General features: G+C 48.2%; 6 protein-coding genes across 6 annotated transcripts; 5 read left to right on the plus strand and 1 right to left on the minus strand.

The window, feature by feature from the left end:
* The first annotated feature begins 167 nt into the window (after nucleotides 1-167).
* Nucleotides 168-2,108, plus strand: F5Y00DRAFT_229346 (mitochondrial carrier). The gene is made up of 4 exons (XM_048006759.1): nucleotides 168-782; nucleotides 841-1,385; nucleotides 1,437-1,674; nucleotides 1,748-2,108. The coding sequence occupies exons 1-4, from the start codon at nucleotides 679-681 to the stop codon at nucleotides 1,878-1,880; spliced, it is 1,020 nt and encodes a 339-aa protein (XP_047867751.1). The 5' UTR covers nucleotides 168-678; the 3' UTR covers nucleotides 1,881-2,108.
* A 187-nt stretch (nucleotides 2,109-2,295) lies between these two features.
* F5Y00DRAFT_229348 (ribosomal L29e protein family-domain-containing protein) lies at nucleotides 2,296-3,388 on the plus strand. Its single transcript, XM_048006760.1, has 4 exons — nucleotides 2,296-2,444; nucleotides 2,506-2,557; nucleotides 2,652-2,754; nucleotides 2,835-3,388. The coding sequence occupies exons 1-4, from the start codon at nucleotides 2,438-2,440 to the stop codon at nucleotides 2,868-2,870; spliced, it is 198 nt and encodes a 65-aa protein (XP_047867752.1). The 5' UTR covers nucleotides 2,296-2,437; the 3' UTR covers nucleotides 2,871-3,388.
* A 1,906-nt stretch (nucleotides 3,389-5,294) lies between these two features.
* F5Y00DRAFT_218049 (protein VTS1) lies at nucleotides 5,295-7,517 on the plus strand. Its single transcript, XM_048005607.1, has 3 exons — nucleotides 5,295-6,043; nucleotides 6,109-7,416; nucleotides 7,472-7,517. The coding sequence occupies exons 1-3, from the start codon at nucleotides 5,557-5,559 to the stop codon at nucleotides 7,498-7,500; spliced, it is 1,824 nt and encodes a 607-aa protein (XP_047867753.1). The 5' UTR covers nucleotides 5,295-5,556; the 3' UTR covers nucleotides 7,501-7,517.
* Nucleotides 7,518-8,146: 629 nt separating this feature from the next.
* F5Y00DRAFT_218055 (TPR-like protein) lies at nucleotides 8,147-12,879 on the plus strand. The gene is made up of 7 exons (XM_048005608.1): nucleotides 8,147-10,106; nucleotides 10,157-11,087; nucleotides 11,137-11,361; nucleotides 11,413-11,757; nucleotides 11,825-12,375; nucleotides 12,449-12,759; nucleotides 12,849-12,879. Exons 1-5 carry the CDS (start codon nucleotides 8,448-8,450, stop codon nucleotides 12,241-12,243), a joined length of 3,579 nt encoding a protein of 1,192 aa, XP_047867754.1. The 5' UTR covers nucleotides 8,147-8,447; the 3' UTR covers nucleotides 12,244-12,375; nucleotides 12,449-12,759; nucleotides 12,849-12,879.
* F5Y00DRAFT_218068 (uncharacterized protein) lies at nucleotides 12,755-13,880 on the plus strand. Its single transcript, XM_048005609.1, has 3 exons — nucleotides 12,755-12,759; nucleotides 12,849-13,515; nucleotides 13,651-13,880. Exons 2-3 carry the CDS (start codon nucleotides 13,354-13,356, stop codon nucleotides 13,714-13,716), a joined length of 228 nt encoding a protein of 75 aa, XP_047867755.1. The 5' UTR covers nucleotides 12,755-12,759; nucleotides 12,849-13,353; the 3' UTR covers nucleotides 13,717-13,880.
* A 1,075-nt stretch (nucleotides 13,881-14,955) lies between these two features.
* On the minus strand, nucleotides 14,956-18,466 carry F5Y00DRAFT_274667 (uncharacterized protein; the record flags this gene model as incomplete). Its single annotated transcript, XM_048013401.1, has 6 exons — nucleotides 14,956-15,117; nucleotides 15,201-16,904; nucleotides 16,960-17,033; nucleotides 17,089-17,517; nucleotides 17,629-18,231; nucleotides 18,439-18,466. 6 exons carry the CDS (start codon nucleotides 18,464-18,466, stop codon nucleotides 15,055-15,057), a joined length of 2,901 nt encoding a protein of 966 aa, XP_047867756.1. The 3' UTR covers nucleotides 14,956-15,054.
* Between the last annotated feature and the right edge of the window lie 829 nt (nucleotides 18,467-19,295).

The following is a 19,295-nucleotide window of genomic DNA, read 5'->3' on the forward strand; positions in this document are numbered from 1 at the left end:
GATTTATTAGTTGTTATGTTAACTTTCTATCATGTTGCACAGATAAGCACCTGCCTTAAGGATAAGGGAGACATTATTACATAAGGTAATGACACAATTACTTGGCTGACTTCCATGGTTACACTCTCTTCCCGCATTCAATTTGATTCGTGCGCATTCCTACCTAGGCTACACTAGGTAGTTGCCGACGGGGGGTGGGCCAGCCATTAATGGCCGAGGTCCATTATTCACGGGCACTCTTTTTAAACTCGGCTTTGCGTTTTAGATCCCCGATTTTCGCATCACCGGAGTGACGACGTCAGGACAGCTTCATTGTCCTGCGCAGACCCGGGGGATTAGTATTTTTCTCCATCCTTTATAGTTACTTCTTTTAGTGGTCTGGGCTAGTCTTTTACGGAAATGTATACAGACATTTGAATCGCATCCCTCATTCTATATTCCATGGTGCGGTAGCAACTGAAAACAAAAAGCAACCGAGTGCCCTTTTAACCATAGGGCTTTATCCGTGCTCGTGCAGGTAGTTTTACTTCCACCTTTCGATTTGTCAATTGCGATTTGATCTTGTTCCATAAACGCCGGCGCCATCAACCAAAACATTCTCAGAGTGCGAGCCTTCGATTGAGGCGAATATACTCCATCTATACTCCATCTAATTGTAAGAGATATCGACTGGCTGCTATGGCTGTGCAGTCAAAACCTGCTCCGCTACCGTCATGGGGTTACGCCGTAGCTGGTGCTACGGGTGCCGTTTTAGCCAATGCCTTAGTTTATCCATTGGATATGTAAGCTGTTCTTCGGACTTGCGCGGAATTGGTACTAATTACATATATGTTTCTACAGAGTAAAGACACGTTTGCAGGTTCAGGTTAAGCGAAAACCCGGAGATACGAGCGAACACACCGACCCTCATTACACGTCGACGTGGGATGCTATCACTAAGATTACCGCGGAGGATGGAGTCCAAGGATTATATGCGGGCATGAATGGCGCATTATTGGGAGTCGCCTCGACTAATTTCGCCTACTTTTATTGGTACTCGATCGTGCGAGAGCTTTACTTCAAATCGCAGAAAGTTCCGGCGCCGCCGTCCACGGCCGTTGAGTTGGTACTGGGCGCTATAGCTGGTGCCGTAGCTCAGTTATTTACGATTCCGGTGGCCGTGGTCACGACGAGACAGCAAACACAGAGCAAGGCGGATAGGAAAGGCCTCCTCGATACGGCTCGCGAGGTTATTGAAAGCGAGGATGGCTTCTTTGGTCTTTGGAGGGGGCTAAAAGCTAGCTTGGTTCTGGTAGTCAACCCGGCTATCACGTATGGTGCATATGAGCGATTAAAAGGCGCTTTTTTCCCTGGAAAGGCCCGCTTGACTGCAGGAGAAGCTTTCCGTAAGTTTATCCTGCTATGATTCGAAAGAGTAGACTGACCATAATCTATAGTCCTCGGTGCTATGTCGAAAGCCTTAGCCACAATTGTTACACAACCTCTAATAGTTGCGAAAGTTGGCTTGCAATCGAAACCCCCACCGCAACGTCAGGGAAAGCCATTTAAGGGTTTCATCGAAGTGATGCAATTTATTATCAAGCATGAAGGTCTGCTAGGCCTTTTTAAGGGTATTGGGCCCCAGATTGTAAAGGGGTTCCTGGTACAGGGAATACTCATGATGACCAAAGAGCGGTAAGTTTTAATACACTATTATATCAGTTATTATATCAGTCGTGGGCGCTTACGTACTAACTTCGGCTTATAGAATGGAATTTCTATTTATCCTCCTATTCAGATACGTTCGTAAGATTCGGTCAGAACACCTCGCTAAAGCAGCTGAGTTGGCGGCAGCCACTGCTTCAAGAGCGAAGCTTGCCGTTCCCGTTACAACCAAGTAGCCGAGTCTCTTAGAGAAGAATTTTAGAGGCGAAAGAAAATACATATACGCAAGTATATACCGAACAAGAGACAATGCATTTATATCATCGATTATGAGTTAGGAGTACAGGCAGACTAGGCGCAAGTATATAAGAATGTCTTTTAGGGATGTTTTAGAATCATATTTATAGGTACCTAAGTCGATAGTTTTAGCGCGGGTTAATAATTGAATGGAACAATTTAAAGCACTACTGTATTATATACTCGCTATGAGAGACGGGTTTCTTCCGATAGCTTCCATGAATTCTGTGTTTAATGTCTTCAGGCCAGGTACCATATACCTTTGAAACCTAGGTAAAAGTACTTAGGTACATTAATGTCGTGGCACCCTAGCACAAATTCTTCAGCCACTACCATCCATTTTGTTAAAACACTGTGGCTTGAACCCCTCGCTTAATTTTCTGCCCACAACTGGTAATAGCAAACGCACGAACTGAACTTCCATCTTTTCACTGACAACATCAACCTTCGTCGATTACCGTGTTTCCCCAAACAAACCGACGTCAACTCAGTCACAATGGCGAGTAAGTTAAGAATGCTGTGCTCTAATTGTCAGCGAATGGCCCGCTCACAATTTTATCATAGAGTCCAAGAACTCGTCTCAGCACAACCAGTCGCGCAAGGCTCACCGTAACGGGTATGTCCATTTCGAGTCGATAGAGCTGTTTAGATGAGGCATTCTAGACGGCTTATGCCCGCCGAATCCTGGCTGATGAATTGGCGGTGTGTAGTATCAAGAAGCCCAAGACCAACAGATACCCTTCCCTGAAGGGAACCGACCCCAAGTTCCGAAGAAATCATCGACATGCTCTTCACGGCACTATGAAGGCTCTGGTACGTCACTCGACCTATCGCACACGCATAACTTGAATATGTGGCGTGCGTAAATAAACATATACTGACGATTAATACAGAAGGAGTTCAAGGAGGGCAAGCGAGAGACGGCATGAGGTGGTGGATAAATGGGTTCCGAGACACGACGTCGCGAATGCGCATCAGGGCACGATTTGGGGTCATTCAGGCATGATCAAGGAGTCAAGGTTATGCATTTGCTGCTTGTATCCAGGCACAGTCTTCTACAATGAAGTAGAAGAAGAGGTAACCAACTGAGTTACATTCGCCAACGAATTTCCTGCGCCTCTGCAATTTTCTCCCTTCCGTTGCGCCCAGTATAACCGTAAGTTGGACCAATACGTGATGACAAAATGGCATATGTGTGTACAGTTCTAGGCCTACCCCATGCCTATCTACTGAAGGATATTTCTTCTCGTGCCAAGAGCAGTTCGCCAGTCAATTACCAAACACTCGTGCTTCGACCTGCTCTAAGGCAAGAGTGCATGGAGACTAGGCAACATTCCTAGATGGTCTATTTTATTTTGTCAATGGACTCATTGCATCCCTATATACCGTAGTATATCTGCTTAATAGGACAAGATGTAGACAAGCTAATTGTCTTGGGTTTCTGAACCATATTTAGTATCATGATTGTGGTCACGTGATACGAAGAGTCTTAAAAATGCTTCTTGACTTGGATAAGATATATCCTAATGGATGTGTGATGTCTTAAGATCTGTTAGGTACTTGGAGTTACAAGTTTGGTATGCAATCGAGAGTATCAGTGTCGAAGATTCAGACCGACTTGAGACAACCTCCGACTATATACTTCATACCCTTCTGTTTTAGATAGTTACCATCGTTAGAAATAGCCTCCAGTTATGATATGAAAATACACATAAATTGAGACGTATACGTGTTCTTAACGTCATTCGTATAAGTCCACAGCCGCCGTGCAAACATGGTAGTTCTTCGACAGATGGAACATGAAGGGTGTGTGTGGATGATCACGCCCTAGCCGACAAGCTAGGCGTTTCGAGTTCGCCTAGCCGCACTAATAGGGGACCTGTACTTCATACGAGGCAACGACTCCTCTCCAGCAGGTACCTACGTCTACCTACAATGGACGTAATACATAGGGGCTGTAATCGTAAGCCTTCCGGGCCAAAAAAAAGGCTTCGTCATTGCCGTTATTTCAGTTGGTGCAATTGATGCAATTGGTGGTCCTAGGTACCTACGTAACTACCTAACGTTGTACGTTATACCATGCTACTGTTGCACATTTAGATTGAATTTTAGCGCTGAGCCGTCTAGACGCATGCAAGTCGACACTTCTTGCCTCAAGGCTCAGACTGCACGAGCTGCGTTCGACTAATAAGGTTAAGAACGCCTTACCAAAAATAATGTACCTGCCTTAGATAGGGGACGTTACTTTACGCAGTGCACACTTAATGTACCTACATACATGTACATATGTTAGGAACTCAAGGCAACATCTACATTGCACGACCGGGAAGCGGACTGTAGCGGGCTGGCGGGCTGTAGGTAGATGTACCCACTAAAAAAAAGGGTTACGGTTTACGGGGCGGTCGGCCTTCTGTTGGAAAGCTGGTGCTTCGATCCATAGGATCCTTAGCCTCTGCAACAGTGCAGCGGTGCAGCAGGTGCAGCCTTTATGCCAAGGGTCTTTCCGAAAAGAGAGCAGGCTTTGTGCCCGAATCTGGCCAGTCCTTTGCTCTAGTTTCGAGTCTCCAGTCAATTCTCTACAGCTTCTTTTTCTCCTTCCCTTTCCTTCACATCCTCTTCCTCAGCAGCTCGAGGGTGACCCTGCCGCTGGTTCCTTTCTTTTTGGCCCTGGAGTAGAAGTCGATCTCAGTGTTATTGCTTGGTAAGTTCTGCTTGCTTTTTTTCTCTTACGCATCTCGTGACCCGTCGCATTCAATTCCGAATTAAAATTCCTTTGGATGGACAATATTACGGCCGTGGAAATTTAGCACCTATCACCGCCATGTCAGACGAGTTTGACGAGTTTGACTGGCCTTTCGTTGCCTCTTATGTCGTGAGAACTGTCATATGCCATGCGGCCCATTCTGTACCTACATCTACCCAGATTCCTCATCGGATTAGATCAGTCATCCGGCATACCGCTTCCTCTGTCGAGGTGGCTTTGATCTTCAACCAACGATGCATTTTTTACTAACATATACTTCTCATAGTCATCTATCTAATATTCTGCATTATCAATAATCACTTCGTTCCCAACTGCCTCCTTTCAAAGACTCCTTTGAGGTCAGCAGGCTACTGCAGGAGTTCTCGAGAGAAAGAAAAAGGTATTCTACCATCGTTCTCTGCTAGAGAGTTGAGCTCGAGCCTTGCAAGTCAATCACATCACGAACGACACATAACAGGAAGTTTTCACGCTATACTTCCCGTTAAATTGATTCGCCGACGTTTTAATTCCCATCGGTCTCTTCGCCCTGAAAAAGTGTCACAAGTTGACCACGAATCCTCGCCGGGCTATTTAGCAATATAATCGACATCGCTATCACTCCAGTATTCTATTATAACAACTATAACTACAATTCCTCAAGATTCAGATTATATCATCAAGGAATATTCTTGCCGTCGTTGCTTCATTTGCTATTGTGCAAAGACCTGAGCATTTTTACTTGGCAAATTCACGAACATTAGCTTTTCGCTGCATAATTTAGCTACCGACGACCATTCGCAGTTCTCCGAACATTTGCTACGATATCTCTCGAAACTCCCTTTAGAATCTACAACTTCAACGATACTATCAAAATGAACCGAAACAGTACTCCGGAGGCCTCGACGGCTTCGTCACTCCGTCCGCCGTCGTCTCGAACAGCCGCTACTAATAATCACCACCTTCGCGCATCTGCTGATATGGCCGCTCTTGCTGGTCCCGCAACGTCAAACCGTATCCGTCCCTCTTCGGACTTCTATGGCCAGCAAGGTCAAGGTCAAGGAGCCGCTGATGCAGATCCACAGGATAAAGTGACCCAGCAATGGATTGCTGATATTGATCAGTACGAGACAACTCTAGAAGAAATGGCCGCCGCCACCCTGGATCAGGATTTCAAGGACGAACTCAGTGCTATTGAACAGTGGTTTCGGGTCCTGTCCGAGGCTGAGCGTACTGCTGCTTTGTATGCCTTACTTCAGCAGACTACCCAGGTCCAAATTCGTTTCTTCATCCAGGTCCTTCAGCAAATGGGGAAAAACCATCCCATGTCTGGCGTGCTCTCCCCGGCCAATTTTGACAAAGGTATGTTGAACGATAGTTCCGTCCCATTTATCGTGATATAGTACTAACTACCTGGCTCTCCATAGATCCCATGTCGAATCGTCTAAGCGATGCTATGAATAAATTGAACGTTGGATCAGCTAGGAACTCGCTTTCGCAACCACAAGCATCGACTAAGAGACACTCCGGGCTTGACCCATCAACTATAAATGCTATGTTTCCTGATGCCGCGGCGGCCATTGCCACTGAAAAGGCCAAGTTTACCCAACAGACCGGAAACCAGCCTCCTTCAAACCGCAACAGTACAGCCGTAGATATCCGAAGCCCCTTAGGTGCACCAACCATCTCCGCCCCAACCGAAGGACTTGATCCCAATGCGCAGAATCCCGCGTCTCCTTGGGTCAACAGCCATGACCAAAGCGGCTCGCGACCTAAGTCGTCATCTGGTCAAACTCCCATGGGTCAGTTTGTTCAGCCCCCACCTTCGGCAGGTTTGAGATCGCCTCGACCCCAAATGGGCGGCGCCGGTAATATCCAAAGTACCACGCTTAATGCCCCAGATAAGTCGGCTAACGATTTGCCGCTTCTCTCTCCATATGCTGCTGGAAGTGGAAATTGGGCTTCAATGGTGAATACTCCTATGGTTCCGACATTTAACACTGGCAATTCCGCCAACCAGGCAGATATGGTGGCCAATGCGACGGCAATGAAGCTCGCGGCTTTATCTACAGTCAACAATCGTTTCGCCCTTGATGATGTACGCAAGTACCGAAGAGCCCGTTCTAACGACGCACATGGTCAGAACCAGAACTCTATGCAATCTGGACCCCATGCATCAAATATCCCCGGCGCAAACATTATCATGGTTAATGAGCATGGCCAGGTTCTGAATAGAGATCAGATGTTTGCCCTACAGAACCAGCAAGTCATGGGCGGGTTCGCAGCCCACAGATCTCGTCCAAACTCTCCTGGCATAGCAATGCAGGGTTTCGGACAAGTGCCTTTTGCTTCTCCGCAAAATAACGGCTTCCTAAGCGCGTACGATAGCGCACAGAACCCGCTCTTGAACAACGGACTTGGTGCTATCAACATGGGTCAACTTGGTGTGGGTGTTCCCGAGGGTTACCTATCTGACCACTCGGATATGGTTCGTGGCCGATCGCCCCGTGGACGCCGTGGAACCTCGAAGCCCCCAGAGGATCCTACCGACCCGACCCTTCTGCAAGATATACCAGCCTGGCTTCGAAGTCTAAGACTGCACAAGTACACCGACAATTTGAAGGACATGAAATGGACGGATCTGATTGAACTTGATGATAAGGCTCTAGAAGAACGCGGTGTCAATGCCCTCGGAGCTCGCAGGAAGATGTTGAAGGTATTCGAGCAAGTCAAAGGTAAATAAAATTCGTTCCCTGTGCCTTTTATACGGAATTGCTAACACATACACAGAGGCCAAGGCAGAGGGCAAGCTGGGCTAGCCGCTGTAACTTAATAATGACGATATTCGCCCACTACGACTGAATTGTCGCAATTTGAAGATTGAATTTAAAAGAACGAAAATAAGAAAAAAAAAAGCATTGGCACGAATCACACTGAGGATCCTCGATATCCGCTCGGCATCCTAGTCGTGGATTGAGAGATTTCTTCAATCGAGATATGAGGATAGAGTTTATATGAGCGGTTAGGAAAATATTTTGCTTTTCGCATCGGATAAAGGTTTGGACAGCAAGCCCAGGTTGAGATTTGATGGCCATGACAAAATCTATAAGGCGGCCCTCTGATAGCAGGAGGTGGTTGTTGTTATTGTAAAGTACAGATTAACACTATTAAGACGTAAACATCATCTTTATCCGAAATGAAATATAAGGGTCTTCCAGCTGGATGTGTCGTAATGCGCAAGCCAAGACAATACGCCTTCAAAGCCATTAACCTAGAAATGTATTCAGTTAAGTGATTGCAGTGAGTTTACACCTTGATATGCTGTTTTCTGGCGAGCCACCGTGATGGCTTAGCTTATGAATTTACCCGTTCCCATTATTAGTTGCACCTCGGTTAATTGCATCCAAGTATGTAGATAAGTCGGGTTTTTAATCAACGGATGGGACTTGCCACTTAGAATTTTGAGCTAACTACATACATTAGGTAGGTACTTTAAATCTTCACTTACACGCGGTGACCTTCTCTGCTTTTTCAACACGGTTTGCGATACCTTCCATTACTTACCCCGGCGGTTTTCTTCACAACTCATCCGGAATGGTCAATGTCAAGCCTCCGCTGTTCATATTGACTGATTGGGGCTAGCTTTCTCTAGATACGCTGCGTGCCATCGGCCTCCCTCTAGTTCAGACCATCTAGGTAGACCAGGACTCCGTCCCGTTCTCCTTTTTCCTCACAAGAAACTTATGTGGCACTTTATTATTTCACCATGAGTCACCCATTTTCGTCTACATTTGACGCCCTCCAGGCGCACTTTGCTCAGAAGGCAGACAAGCCAAATTCAGCAAATTCTCATCCGGGAAGCACAATCCCGCCGCCTCCACAGACGCAACCCTCAAGTTCTTCTCAAATTGTCCCAGATGCAGCTCGGTACGGGAGGTTCAGCACTGGCCCAAGCCATATGCAAAATGCCTATCATCCTTTGCCAAATACAGCTGCGGGAACGTTGCGGCCACAGCTTAGTAGTAACGTCCCTATGCCTAGGTCGAGCTATCCAGCAATTCAACCTTATCCGCCCCGGGAGATTCGACCTCTTCCAAGGAAAGAAACACCATCGATGATGTACCCGCATCCATCTCTTCACCCCAATACGGCTAACTCACAAGGCTGGGGGGTTCCTTTGGGCAGTGTGTCGAGAGATGTACCAAACCCTTATCCGCCCCCAGGGGCTCCTCGTAATGAGAGAAATCTTCCCCAGTCGCAAAGCTCAGCGGGTGTCTCGCACAGCATGCCAGTCAACACGGCGATCCAAGTAATGGCTGTAGAAGACGAAGCAGATCCAATGGATTCTGCTACCGACGCACTTCTAGAGCGACAGAATCACCTCAACTCGGAAAATCCCATGCCAAAACTCCGTCCTATGCGTGGACTCATCAGAAAGTACCTCCGTGCTGATATCAAGCCAGACCGTCCTCGAGGTGGCCACGGTGGTCGAGGCGCTAAGAAGCGAGGACCTCGGAAGGCTGCCGAGCCAACTGGCGATATTAAATATCGCCTTAATATGGCATCAAATGCGTACATGGATGGGCGTATTGACGAAGCCATCGAATTTGTAAACGATGCTATTCGTATAAATGCTGAGACTTATCGGGCATGGGTTCTCCTGGCTTCGTTACGCCAGGAGAAAGGTGATAGAGAGGGTCATTTCCATGCACGACTGTTCGCCGCGCATCTACAACCAAAAATCATAGACGAGTGGCTTCAGTGCGCAGAGCTAGCCATTGCTCTCCGAGAGGAAACCCCAGAACAGGCAGATGAGTATCTCGACAACGCTGACAAGCTTTACTCGAGAGCCCTAAGAATCGACAGCAAGCATAGCGGAGCACGTCATGGGAGGGCTGCGGTACGTTTTGAAATGGGCCACCTTAAGTCAGCAGTCAAAGACTATGCCGTCTTGGTCGAGCAGTGCCCATTCGATATATATGCCATCCGTAGTTACGCCGAAATATATGTTCTGCTCGCGGACACCGGGAACCCCCGGTTTGCAGATGGCCCTAGAAAGGCTATAGAGGCATATCGACGCTGCATCGCCCACTTTCGAGAAAACGGTTTCGACCCTCAATATCCTTTTGACTGGCAAGACATCAAAATCTTCGTCGAACTTCTTGCGTACATTGAACAGTTCAAAGATGCCATTCATGAGCTAAGATCATTATCAAGGTGGCTCCTCACTCGATCGGATGAGACGTTTTGGGATAGCCAAGGGGAGGATTGCGAATGGGATGAAGATAGCACGCGGCGATTAGAAGTAGAACAGTATCAGGATGGAAAGCATCCTTCTTCATCTTACGGAAAGGGTCTTCCACTAGAACTAAGAGCAAAACTTGCTGTGTATCGCCTCAAAGTCGGTCAAGAGGATGAGGCTATGGTAAGACTACATCCTCTGGTGCTGTCATCAAGAAAGCTAACATAGATCAGCGTCACTTAGCGTTTATTGATCCGGATATTTTCAACACGCCTGAACTACTCCTAGAGCATTCGCATCTTATGATTGATGCAGCTTCAGCATTGTACGAGGCAGGTCGCCTGCCCATGGCCTTACGTTTTTATGAACCGCTCCGAGAACCTGACCTTCTTGATACCGAGTCTCTTATCCGGGCAGGCCAGTGTTATTTGGACGCGGGAGATAAAAGACAGGCCGAAGAATGTTTTACAACTGCCATCGATCAGGATGAAGCCAATAGCGAGGCTTGCATCGATGCACGCTACGAATTAGCAAAGATGTACGAAGCCGCAAGAGAAGAAAGAGAGGCTTATATCCTCGTAAATGAAGCCATAAAACTACAGGAGGCCCACGACCAAGCTCGTGAAGAGGCCCGTGGAGATGAAGAAGACTTGGGTGAGGATAATGATGAAGGTCGGGCGTCAGACGACGATACTTCGCTACTCGAAACCGCATTGGGACGTGTCACTGGAGAAGATATAAGTGCGAACCCAAAGAGAGTCAAGCGTCTACTCAAACCAAAGGGCGAGAAACCGAAGCTGAAAGCGAAGTCAAGGCCGAAGGAACGCAAACCCCGAGCACAACCAGATCCATCAAGGAGACGGCGCAAGGTGTTTGGTCGCACTGACGAAATGCAGTTGGAAGAGAGGAGAAGGGCGGACGAACTATCCGAGGCATGGAAAGTCGTGCGTGACTCACGAGTTTCGACCGAAGCTGATGCTAATGGACCTTCCAATGCATTTTTATCCGCAGCTCGACTCCTTGTTGACGATTTCAGATCGTACAAGGACTTCTATAGTTGGGACAAGTATCTGGCGCATCTTGGCATAAATCAGGCCCGCGAGAAGGTCGAAGCCCGAAAAGGGAATCCAAACCTTCTAGCCATGGCAGAGCGTCTATCCAACAGTAAGTTGTATGTCCAAATAGCAACGAGCCTATACTAATCCAAACATAGATCTAAATCCAGAGGACTCTGGCGCCGAGAAGCAAGTCAAGGTAGCCGTGAGCTATCGAGGTGTCTCGTTTGCCGAGTGGCTTGATCTTTTCCTCGAATATGCCATCGGTCTGGCTCAAGTCGGGAGATTTCAGGATGCTTATCAAGTATGCGAATCTGCTCGCGATACCACGATATTCTCCAAGTCCAAGGAGGACGTATTCTTGATACACGTAACATGGGCTGGTATGATTCTCCTCTCAAATTGTAAGACGGACCATGGCTAATACAATGCAGCATGCGCATTACGTAGTAGAGACGAGGAGACGTGTGTAGCCACAGCTCGTTGGCTCATGAGGGAGTATCAGTACGATACAGACCCTTTCCGGATGTTCTCTACCTTATCCAGATTATGTCCATCGCCAGCATCGTGGTATGCCTCTGGTCCCGTCCAGAAGTATATGCTACGTCAGATCAAGCTCATGGACCGCGCTATTACCGCGGCGGCAGGGGCTGAAGACAGCGGGGACGAAGAGGGTGTACCCAGCGGCAGGGTTTACCCAAGTAAGGAGTTGGACATCACGTTGCTAATGCTTTACGGGCACATTTTGTTCATATCGAACAGCTTTACGTACGCATTAAGTGAGTAAAAAGACATGCATGATGATGTGTCGAGTTGTAGGCTACCGGGACACTAACACGGTTATAGACTACTTCATGAGAGCCTATACCTTAGATCCGACCAACAGTATGGTGATTCTTAGCGTGGGTCATTGCTATGTCCACTACGCATTGAAGCGGCAAGCCGAGAACCGGCAATTCCTCCTAACCCAAGGTTTCTTGTTTCTACACCAGTACTATGAGCTCAAGGTAGCCTCGCCGAGCGCGGCGCAGAGACAAGAAGCACACTACAACCTCGCGCGTAGCTACCACGCCATCGGCATCCCGCATCTTGCGGTGGAGTACTACCAGCGCGTACTCCAGGACGTGCCCGACGACTCGGGAAACGGTATCATGGGCAGGGACGACCTTAGCCAGGAGGCGGCGTATAATCTCCAGCAGATTTACTGGGCGGGTGGTGACGTGGGGGCTATTAAGGGGATTGGGGAGAAGTATTTGGTTCTTTAAGCATGATAATACGTTGTATTGAATACCTTGGAGTTACCCGAGATAGCTACCTGGTAGCTTATGTTAATTTGATACCCACGGCTTTGTCGCCGAACATTCTACCTTTGTACCCCTTCTGGCCAGAGTTGTTAGGTACTCCACCACCGATCAATGGGGAATTTGATTCTTACTGTGTATTGGTTCAAATAGCTAATGCAAGGGACAGATACCTACCTCGTCTGGTGAGGCTCAAGCTTCGAAAAACGTCATTGTATGACAGCTCTAAGAAGACGATCCGAATTCCCGGATCGAGATGCTACATAAGGGGAATAACCCCGGACCCATTCCCCATTTTATTGCCGGTTGCACGGCATGCATTGGTTATCTGTCGAGGCAATATGGAGTTACTGTTAGCAAAATATGTAAGGTACAGTAACAGGGATCGAGACGTGTAAAGGTCAAATCTGATCATCGTTCTACGAGCTCTTTTACCCTTTACCCTTTCAGCGGTAGTCTACCAGAAAGAGAAACGCAACGGTATGTAGTTATGTTTCAGAGTTATACATATGTAGAAGAGTGGTGCTGATGATGGCGATGACATCGGACTGACGACATCTATTCTCCAGGAACAGCAACGGCCCGGGCCCGTGCCCCCCTTCTCAGCCCTACGGCCGACACCGTAGCACGGTGTGTATTTGCTACGATATAGACGGCCTTGATCAATTCTCCCTTGGGACCCGGCCCACGCGACGCCCCTGTAAGCCACGATCCTTCATCGCGGCGAACATGCCAGCCGAGTCTTGATATCAGGATTACGAAATCAGTCTCATCACGACGCACGTCTATGACTTCATGACGGGCGAACTCCTGAATATCGGATATATCTCACCGCTTTGTTTCCCGCTGGAGTCCGGCAAAGATATAAAGAAGTCGGGTTTCGTCTTCAACGGACTTTTTCTTCTCTCAGTCCTCATCAGAATCATCACACTATCCACATCAACATCAACATCAACATAACATCGATATTGCAACTAAACCAAACAATCCACCGAAAACGGCTAGCTATCATCGCAGCAGTCCTCGACCCAACAACTCTCTGTCAGCACTTATTATTCGACATAGTTAGCCACCATGCCGCAGTACAAGACCGGCCAGACCGTCCGCTACAAGCCCATCGGCGGCCCTGATTCTGACACCCCGGAGAGCACGGGCAAGATCACCGACGTGATCACGGAGCCAGGCGTCCAGGCCGATCGTAACGTCCAGGCTAGCTCTGACGACCCGCGCTACGAGGTACGTTGTTCTCCTCTTAGGGGGACCCCTTTATTTATTTTGCCTTATCCCGCTGTTCTCTTTACATGTATTCCGTACGTTCATATAGGTTCATATTAGTGCTAACGGGTTGGTTTGGTGCGTGCGTATGTATAGATTCAGAACGACAACACGGGCAAATTCACATCCGTGTACGAGAAGAACATTCTAGGTCCTGCTTAAGCGAAAGGGTCTTGTTGAGATGATATTCTCTAGTTATTTGATGTGTTACATAGGATATTAGATACGGGTTCCTGTTTGTGCTTGTTAGTGTTCGCATGGCGTTCGATCGTCTTGAGTATCGTTACTACTAGCGATTAGACGGCTATAGAGTGACCAATACTTACGAATTCCGTTTCAGAAAACTGGATATCTTCGTGCATGACTCTTCGCGTGACCTCATCTAGTTGCACTGCCAGCGAACTTACAACCCCTTACCCAAGTCGACTTATAAGGACGTCGAGGTTGTTAGCCATAAACACCCGAGGTAATAAACCAATGTACATATACTCTTCATAGCAAGCCGGGAGTCAAACAACAAGCCCGGCCGTACTCCGTTTCCTCATACTCATTAGTCACGCGGACGCAAAAAACATGACATAAAACGATATTATTTACGCACATCGCCCACATACTGCAAAACAGCCAAGTAGCAAGAAATCTTATCGTATTCACATCACCATGCTCATGTTGAGAAGTAACAATTAGCCGTCTCCTTCACGCATCGCCCGACCAAAGGCCGCGCTCTCTAAATTCCAAGCGACGTCCTTCGTCCGGCAAGCGCAGTAGCAGCAGCAGCAGCAGCGAATATATACAGCAGCGCGGGTTTACTCTGCTCCCATCCCATCCTCGCCGCATCGCTCGGGAGGAAACAAGATCGCAAGATCGCAAAAACACACCGTGTGTCGTCGGCTCGGCTCGGGCAGTAGACTTCGTAGACGATGATGGACGACGGACATTGGTGTTGGAACAAGACCCGGACGTACAAAAGAGAGGGATATGGGTATGGACCTAATCAGAAAAACAAAACAAAAAAAAACCAAGATTCCCAGATAGGTATTGGTATGGTATGGTATGGTATTTCGTCATGATGAAGATGAACGATGGATGGTATGGTATTTAGAAGCCCTCGCGCCTCCCATTCTTCGCCCCCTGGACCGCCCGCACCGGGATGAGGTGTTACATAAGACGCGACGAAAAAAACAAATTTTCAAAAAAACCAAAGGTACACAAACGAATCTTTCTTTACTCCGAGCGCCCTACACCGATGATGATGATGTCGTTGTTAAAAGTTGGGGGGATGCCGCAAAAGAAGAGGGCTAAAAAAACTAAAAAGAACTAAAATAAACAGAAAAAAGTCGGCCGAGAAGTGAATATGAATGGGATCAGGATGAGAAGAAGAAAAAAAAAAAGCCCCCAAACCACAATTTGTAGCCTATACAATCAACAAAGTAACGCGATAAGAGAAACGCCGGCCTCATGCGAATACTTGTGAAACGAAACGAATAATACGGCAACGGTCTATACCGTGCCTCGAAGGCGTTGCTTGCGGGCTAACCAGTCCCCGAGCATATTATCCAATTGCTACGGTAATTGTTAGTCCAAAGTCAACAAACAGACAGACACTATTAAAAAAAAAAAAAAAAAAAAACCGTGTGGAAACTCACCGTCGTAATCTCAGCTAATCTCGCGTTCTGCTCGCGGAACAGAGAGCCGATAACGGGATGTTCGGGGCCCGCGGGCGCCACGTCGTTCTTGTCGTAGACGATGACGAGCAGATCCCGGATATCAGAGCCCGAGTCGAAGAACGCGCGAAGGCTGGCGTCGTTCCAAGTCGACGTAGTCGCTGTTGACGCCGATGTCGTCACCGAGTCTTGCTTTCCATGAGTCCTGTTGTCCGTGTCCACCAGCTCTGGCGACGGAGACGACGCAGGAGACGATTGGCCCTCCTGGCTGGAAGTATCAACCATGAGAGCGGGCGGGTTAGAGGATGACATGACAGGCGAGACCTGAATAGGAGATTCTGAGAGCCGCTCTTCGCCGGCGGGGCGTTGGGGCTTTATCGTTTGGTCGCTGAGCTCGGATGCTGACGTTTGAGTGCTGACGTAACTGTCCGGATACGCTCCCGGCAGAGTTGGTCGCGTTTGCTTATTCTCAGGAGGCTGTCGTGCGGGTTCCGGAGGTGTCTTGGTCGACGGTTGCGACGCAGTTTCATCTTCCTCGGGCGAATCGAAGTCGTCGAGTTCAACTCTTGACTTCGCTTTGGTAACCTTCTGTGGCTTCTGTGGCTTGCTTTCCTTCGTGGCGGCCGACCTCGAGCTACCCTTCTCGTTCTCCCGAGATGATCGGTCTGGGCTTTCAAGCCGATCAGACTCTACTATCCTCAGTGTCGCTGGCGGTACGTTTGCTACATTGTTACTCCTGGCTTCTGACGCCAGCATGGGACCGCGCTCTGAACCAGCCTGTGACGGCGCGATAGCAGGTTTGCGAGTAGGTGAAGAATCGGCCCTGAGCCGCTGCTTCTGAAGTTTGCTCGTGTTCCGCTGAGGTCCGTTGGCCTTTTCAGGCGACGAGTCCGCATCGGCTGCGTGCGCTTCCTCCGCATCCTTCTCCGCCATTTCAGCGGTGGCATCCAGGGACCTCTTGCCAAATGAATCGTCGTCATCATCAAGGGACTTCTTCTTATCCTTCCTCGAGAAGAAACTCCGAATCGCGCTTGGCTTCTTTTCTTTCTCCTTCTTCTCCTTCTCTCTTTTCTTCTTATCGTCCTTATTTCTGTCAGGCGTAAGCTCTTTCTCCAAACTTGGTCGTAGCCGCAGTGATTCCTTCGAGTCGCTTGAGATCCGCGGCTCGTTGTCGTCCCGTAGCAGACCAGGAGTCAACGTGATCTTCTTAGTCTCTATCGTCTCATCCTTGAAGAAAGAATCCGTGTTCCTAACAGTACCATTCCTTGTAACCCGCTCGCCGCCCTTATCACCCCTATCGCCCTTATGATCGAAAATCTCGCTGCTATCCCTACGATCATTTTGAACAGGAGACAGCGTATTGTCCTTATCATCGGTCTTGGTGGAGTCCGATTTGACCTGCTTCTGTAGACCCCTAGGCTTGAGTGGTTCCACCTTTGCGGATTCGTCGTCATCCGAGACATCATCGGTAGACCCTTTCTGCTCTTGCTTCTGTTGTTGCGAACCCTGCTCTTCGGGCTCCTTTTCGCTATCATCGTCCTCCTCGTCGCTAGAAAACTCGGGGTCGGAATAATCAACATAAGTCGGGGCCGTGAAGGTGACGGTTTTCTTTCTTCTCCTTATGGCAGTCTTTATAGCAGTGCCCTTGGTCTTCTCTGCTTGGTCGCCAAGCATTGTTGCCGATAGCTAATTCGCGGTCAGAGTTAAATCCTTGGTCTCTTTAATGAACATAATTACATACGTCAATGTTCCGGTGCTTGTTGAGACGTGCCAGCCTTTCGGTAGGCGTCTCGATGTGCTCTGCTGGTAAGTATCCTGAAAAGCAAACGTGAGTCTAGGGCTAAGCTTCGAATATACCAATAGCTCGTACCTATGCTACTATCCTTGACCACCCTTACAAGCCACCAGTAACTATTACTATCGTCTAGTAGCACCATGGTGTCGCCTTTCGTAGCATTGGCCTGACCTTCGACCGTAGCGACGAAAGTGTGAAGAGCGTAAACGAACTCGAAATCAATGTCCTCTAAGTCTTGTAAGTCTTTACCACCCCAACCAACATCAAGGAATCTAGGGTCAGTGGCTAAGGAAATATTGTCGTAATCATCATCATCATCCTCTTCGGAGGCATCGTAAGGTAGTAGATAATATGGCGAAATGGCGAATTCCTCCTCGTCTAGCTCGGTCTCGATAGTTTGTGCACCCGATTGACGTTTCAAAGAGAAATTCACGGTCTTTGATTGCGACTCGGAGGCAACGCGTTGGTCGATGCCCCCTTTTTCGATATAGCATCCTGTTTCATCTACCAGAGCCGTCGTAGATATTTCCTACATGCTCGATTCGGATTCGGGTAGTGACAGGTCGTCCGGGTCTTCGTTATGGTTCGTGCGGTCGGTCGATCCGTTATACTCACCAGGAAAAGGATGATGACGATTTGACTTATAAGCAGAAGCCTTGCTTGCCTGCTGATCTGGGGGTTGTATAGATTGGTGTTCAACGGATCCGAGACACGGTGAAGGTAGTCTCATCTCGCTGGGTGCTGAAAGTCTGAGGAAAATGGAATGCAAAGCCAGAGGACGTAGCGAGTCGACGCGCCGTGGCCAAGCAGGAGGCGGAAGGGTGTACCCACCATCTTCAATTGAAGGAGAGCTTGAAATCTTATCCATCATGTCATCATCCATGCCATCATCCGCGTCGGCGTCCATGTCGCCATCGTCGGAGCCATTCGCTACGGCTCCTCCATTCTGCGCGATTGCGAGCGCATCTTCTGATTGCATCTTGTTGCCATTCAAGGAGTTGGCGAGTTGTTCGGCGTATTGCTGCAAATCGCTACTGTTATCACCATCGGTCCACGAGATCCTAGGACTTCGAGCTTCCTCGCCAGCCCTATCGTCTTCAACTTCGCGCAAAGTCTCAGCCTGGTGCGGCGCGAGTGACCCGTTCGGCGCTGCGTTCGACGAAGGAGATTTGTGTTTTTTAGCAGAAGGCGTGTCTTGACTTTGTAGATCAATAGTGTCTGTAGAATTCGAAAGGACCAAAGTATTAGCATAATAGCACAAGGAACAAACAATTCATAATTTTTTTTTTTTAGTATTCCGTAGACAAGGGGTCAGTTGGGTGTTGCATTGTAATAATCTTCCCAAAATTTCCCCCTTCTCCCCTTAGCCCATTTAGAGGCAGCTGGGCAGGCAGGCTTGTATGTAGATATGTAGATCCGACTCACCTGCGCGAATCATCTGGGGTCTGGTCATGGCTGTTATTTTTCCAAGAGTCCGCGGAATCAATTCCCACGGATCATCAATGTTAAATGAACTTTGATATGGGTCCGCCCTTTCATAACAGCAATCGATAATGCCTTATCCTAAATTTTTATTCCAACCTTGTGCTGCCTTGTACTGCCTTGTCTCCCTCTTCCCTAGCCTCTTCCACAAGTCTTGCGCCGAAGTGGTGGATTGTCGCAAGGGGTTGGGGGGGTCAGAGCTGGTCGGGAACGCCTTAACGCCTTGACCACAGACCAATCCAGTGCCCACCTATTAACTTTATTTCCTACAAAGTCGACAGTACCTAATATACAAAGATCAGTACAAAGATCGGCATGCGATGGATTGAATTTGATGCAAATCTCGGGCCAATTGTGTCGAATTGTGTCGTGTGTTCGATTCTAAGAATAGATGGTAATGACCATTGAAGGGGCATAAATGAACGGATGTGGTGAGATGAAATGGGGAGTATTACGGATTACATATGCCATTGAGAAAAAAAAAATATTGGTTATCAGTACGTAAGGTCTGACTTACTAGGTAGACTCGGGGAATCGCTGATCAGATACAACGAAAATGCGAAAGGAGGCCTTGCAGATTGCGGTCCAATTCAGGTTGGTTTGAAACAAGGTACTGGACAAGGGCCCCGCAAGGGGGGGGTTCTGAACGAATAGGTGTGGCGGACGTTGAGATGAGGGCGACAAATACTTTTACACTGCTTTTACAGTTAGTAACTTGGTGGGGCTACACAACCGAGATAGGTACTGGCTACCTAATACAGGGCCTAGCGTATTCCTTAATTCCCAAGTAGACAGTACAA

The sequence above is a fragment of the Daldinia vernicosa genome (genome assembly GCF_022497035.1).
Source record: "Daldinia vernicosa strain CBS 139.73 unplaced genomic scaffold F5Y00scaffold_9, whole genome shotgun sequence".
NCBI classification, from domain to species: Eukaryota; Fungi; Ascomycota; class Sordariomycetes; order Xylariales; family Hypoxylaceae; genus Daldinia; species Daldinia vernicosa.

What these genes read in the sequence shown, in the direction of transcription:
- F5Y00DRAFT_218068 (XM_048005609.1), top strand. Translation starts at nt 13,354, where the DNA reads ATGCCGCAGTACAAGACCGGCCAGACCGTCCGCTACAAGCCCATCGGC. An exon ending in CTGACGACCCGCGCTACGAG is followed by an intron (nt 13,516 to 13,650) that starts GTACGTTGTTCT and finishes GCGTATGTATAG; the next exon opens with ATTCAGAACGACAACACGGG.
- F5Y00DRAFT_218055 (XM_048005608.1), top strand. Translation starts at nt 8,448, where the DNA reads ATGAGTCACCCATTTTCGTCTACATTTGACGCCCTCCAGGCGCACTTT. An exon ending in GTCAAGAGGATGAGGCTATG is followed by an intron (nt 10,107 to 10,156) that starts GTAAGACTACAT and finishes AACATAGATCAG; the next exon opens with CGTCACTTAGCGTTTATTGA. An exon ending in CAGCTTTACGTACGCATTAA is followed by an intron (nt 11,758 to 11,824) that starts GTGAGTAAAAAG and finishes ACACGGTTATAG; the next exon opens with ACTACTTCATGAGAGCCTAT.
- F5Y00DRAFT_229346 (XM_048006759.1), top strand. Translation starts at nt 679, where the DNA reads ATGGCTGTGCAGTCAAAACCTGCTCCGCTACCGTCATGGGGTTACGCC. An exon ending in TTAGTTTATCCATTGGATAT is followed by an intron (nt 783 to 840) that starts GTAAGCTGTTCT and finishes ATGTTTCTACAG; the next exon opens with AGTAAAGACACGTTTGCAGG. An exon ending in GACTGCAGGAGAAGCTTTCC is followed by an intron (nt 1,386 to 1,436) that starts GTAAGTTTATCC and finishes CATAATCTATAG; the next exon opens with TCCTCGGTGCTATGTCGAAA.
- F5Y00DRAFT_229348 (XM_048006760.1), top strand. An exon ending in CGCAAGGCTCACCGTAACGG is followed by an intron (nt 2,558 to 2,651) that starts GTATGTCCATTT and finishes GGCGGTGTGTAG; the next exon opens with TATCAAGAAGCCCAAGACCA. An exon ending in ACGGCACTATGAAGGCTCTG is followed by an intron (nt 2,755 to 2,834) that starts GTACGTCACTCG and finishes CGATTAATACAG; the next exon opens with AAGGAGTTCAAGGAGGGCAA.
- F5Y00DRAFT_218049 (XM_048005607.1), top strand. Translation starts at nt 5,557, where the DNA reads ATGAACCGAAACAGTACTCCGGAGGCCTCGACGGCTTCGTCACTCCGT. An exon ending in CCCGGCCAATTTTGACAAAG is followed by an intron (nt 6,044 to 6,108) that starts GTATGTTGAACG and finishes GGCTCTCCATAG; the next exon opens with ATCCCATGTCGAATCGTCTA. An exon ending in GGTATTCGAGCAAGTCAAAG is followed by an intron (nt 7,417 to 7,471) that starts GTAAATAAAATT and finishes ACACATACACAG; the next exon opens with AGGCCAAGGCAGAGGGCAAG.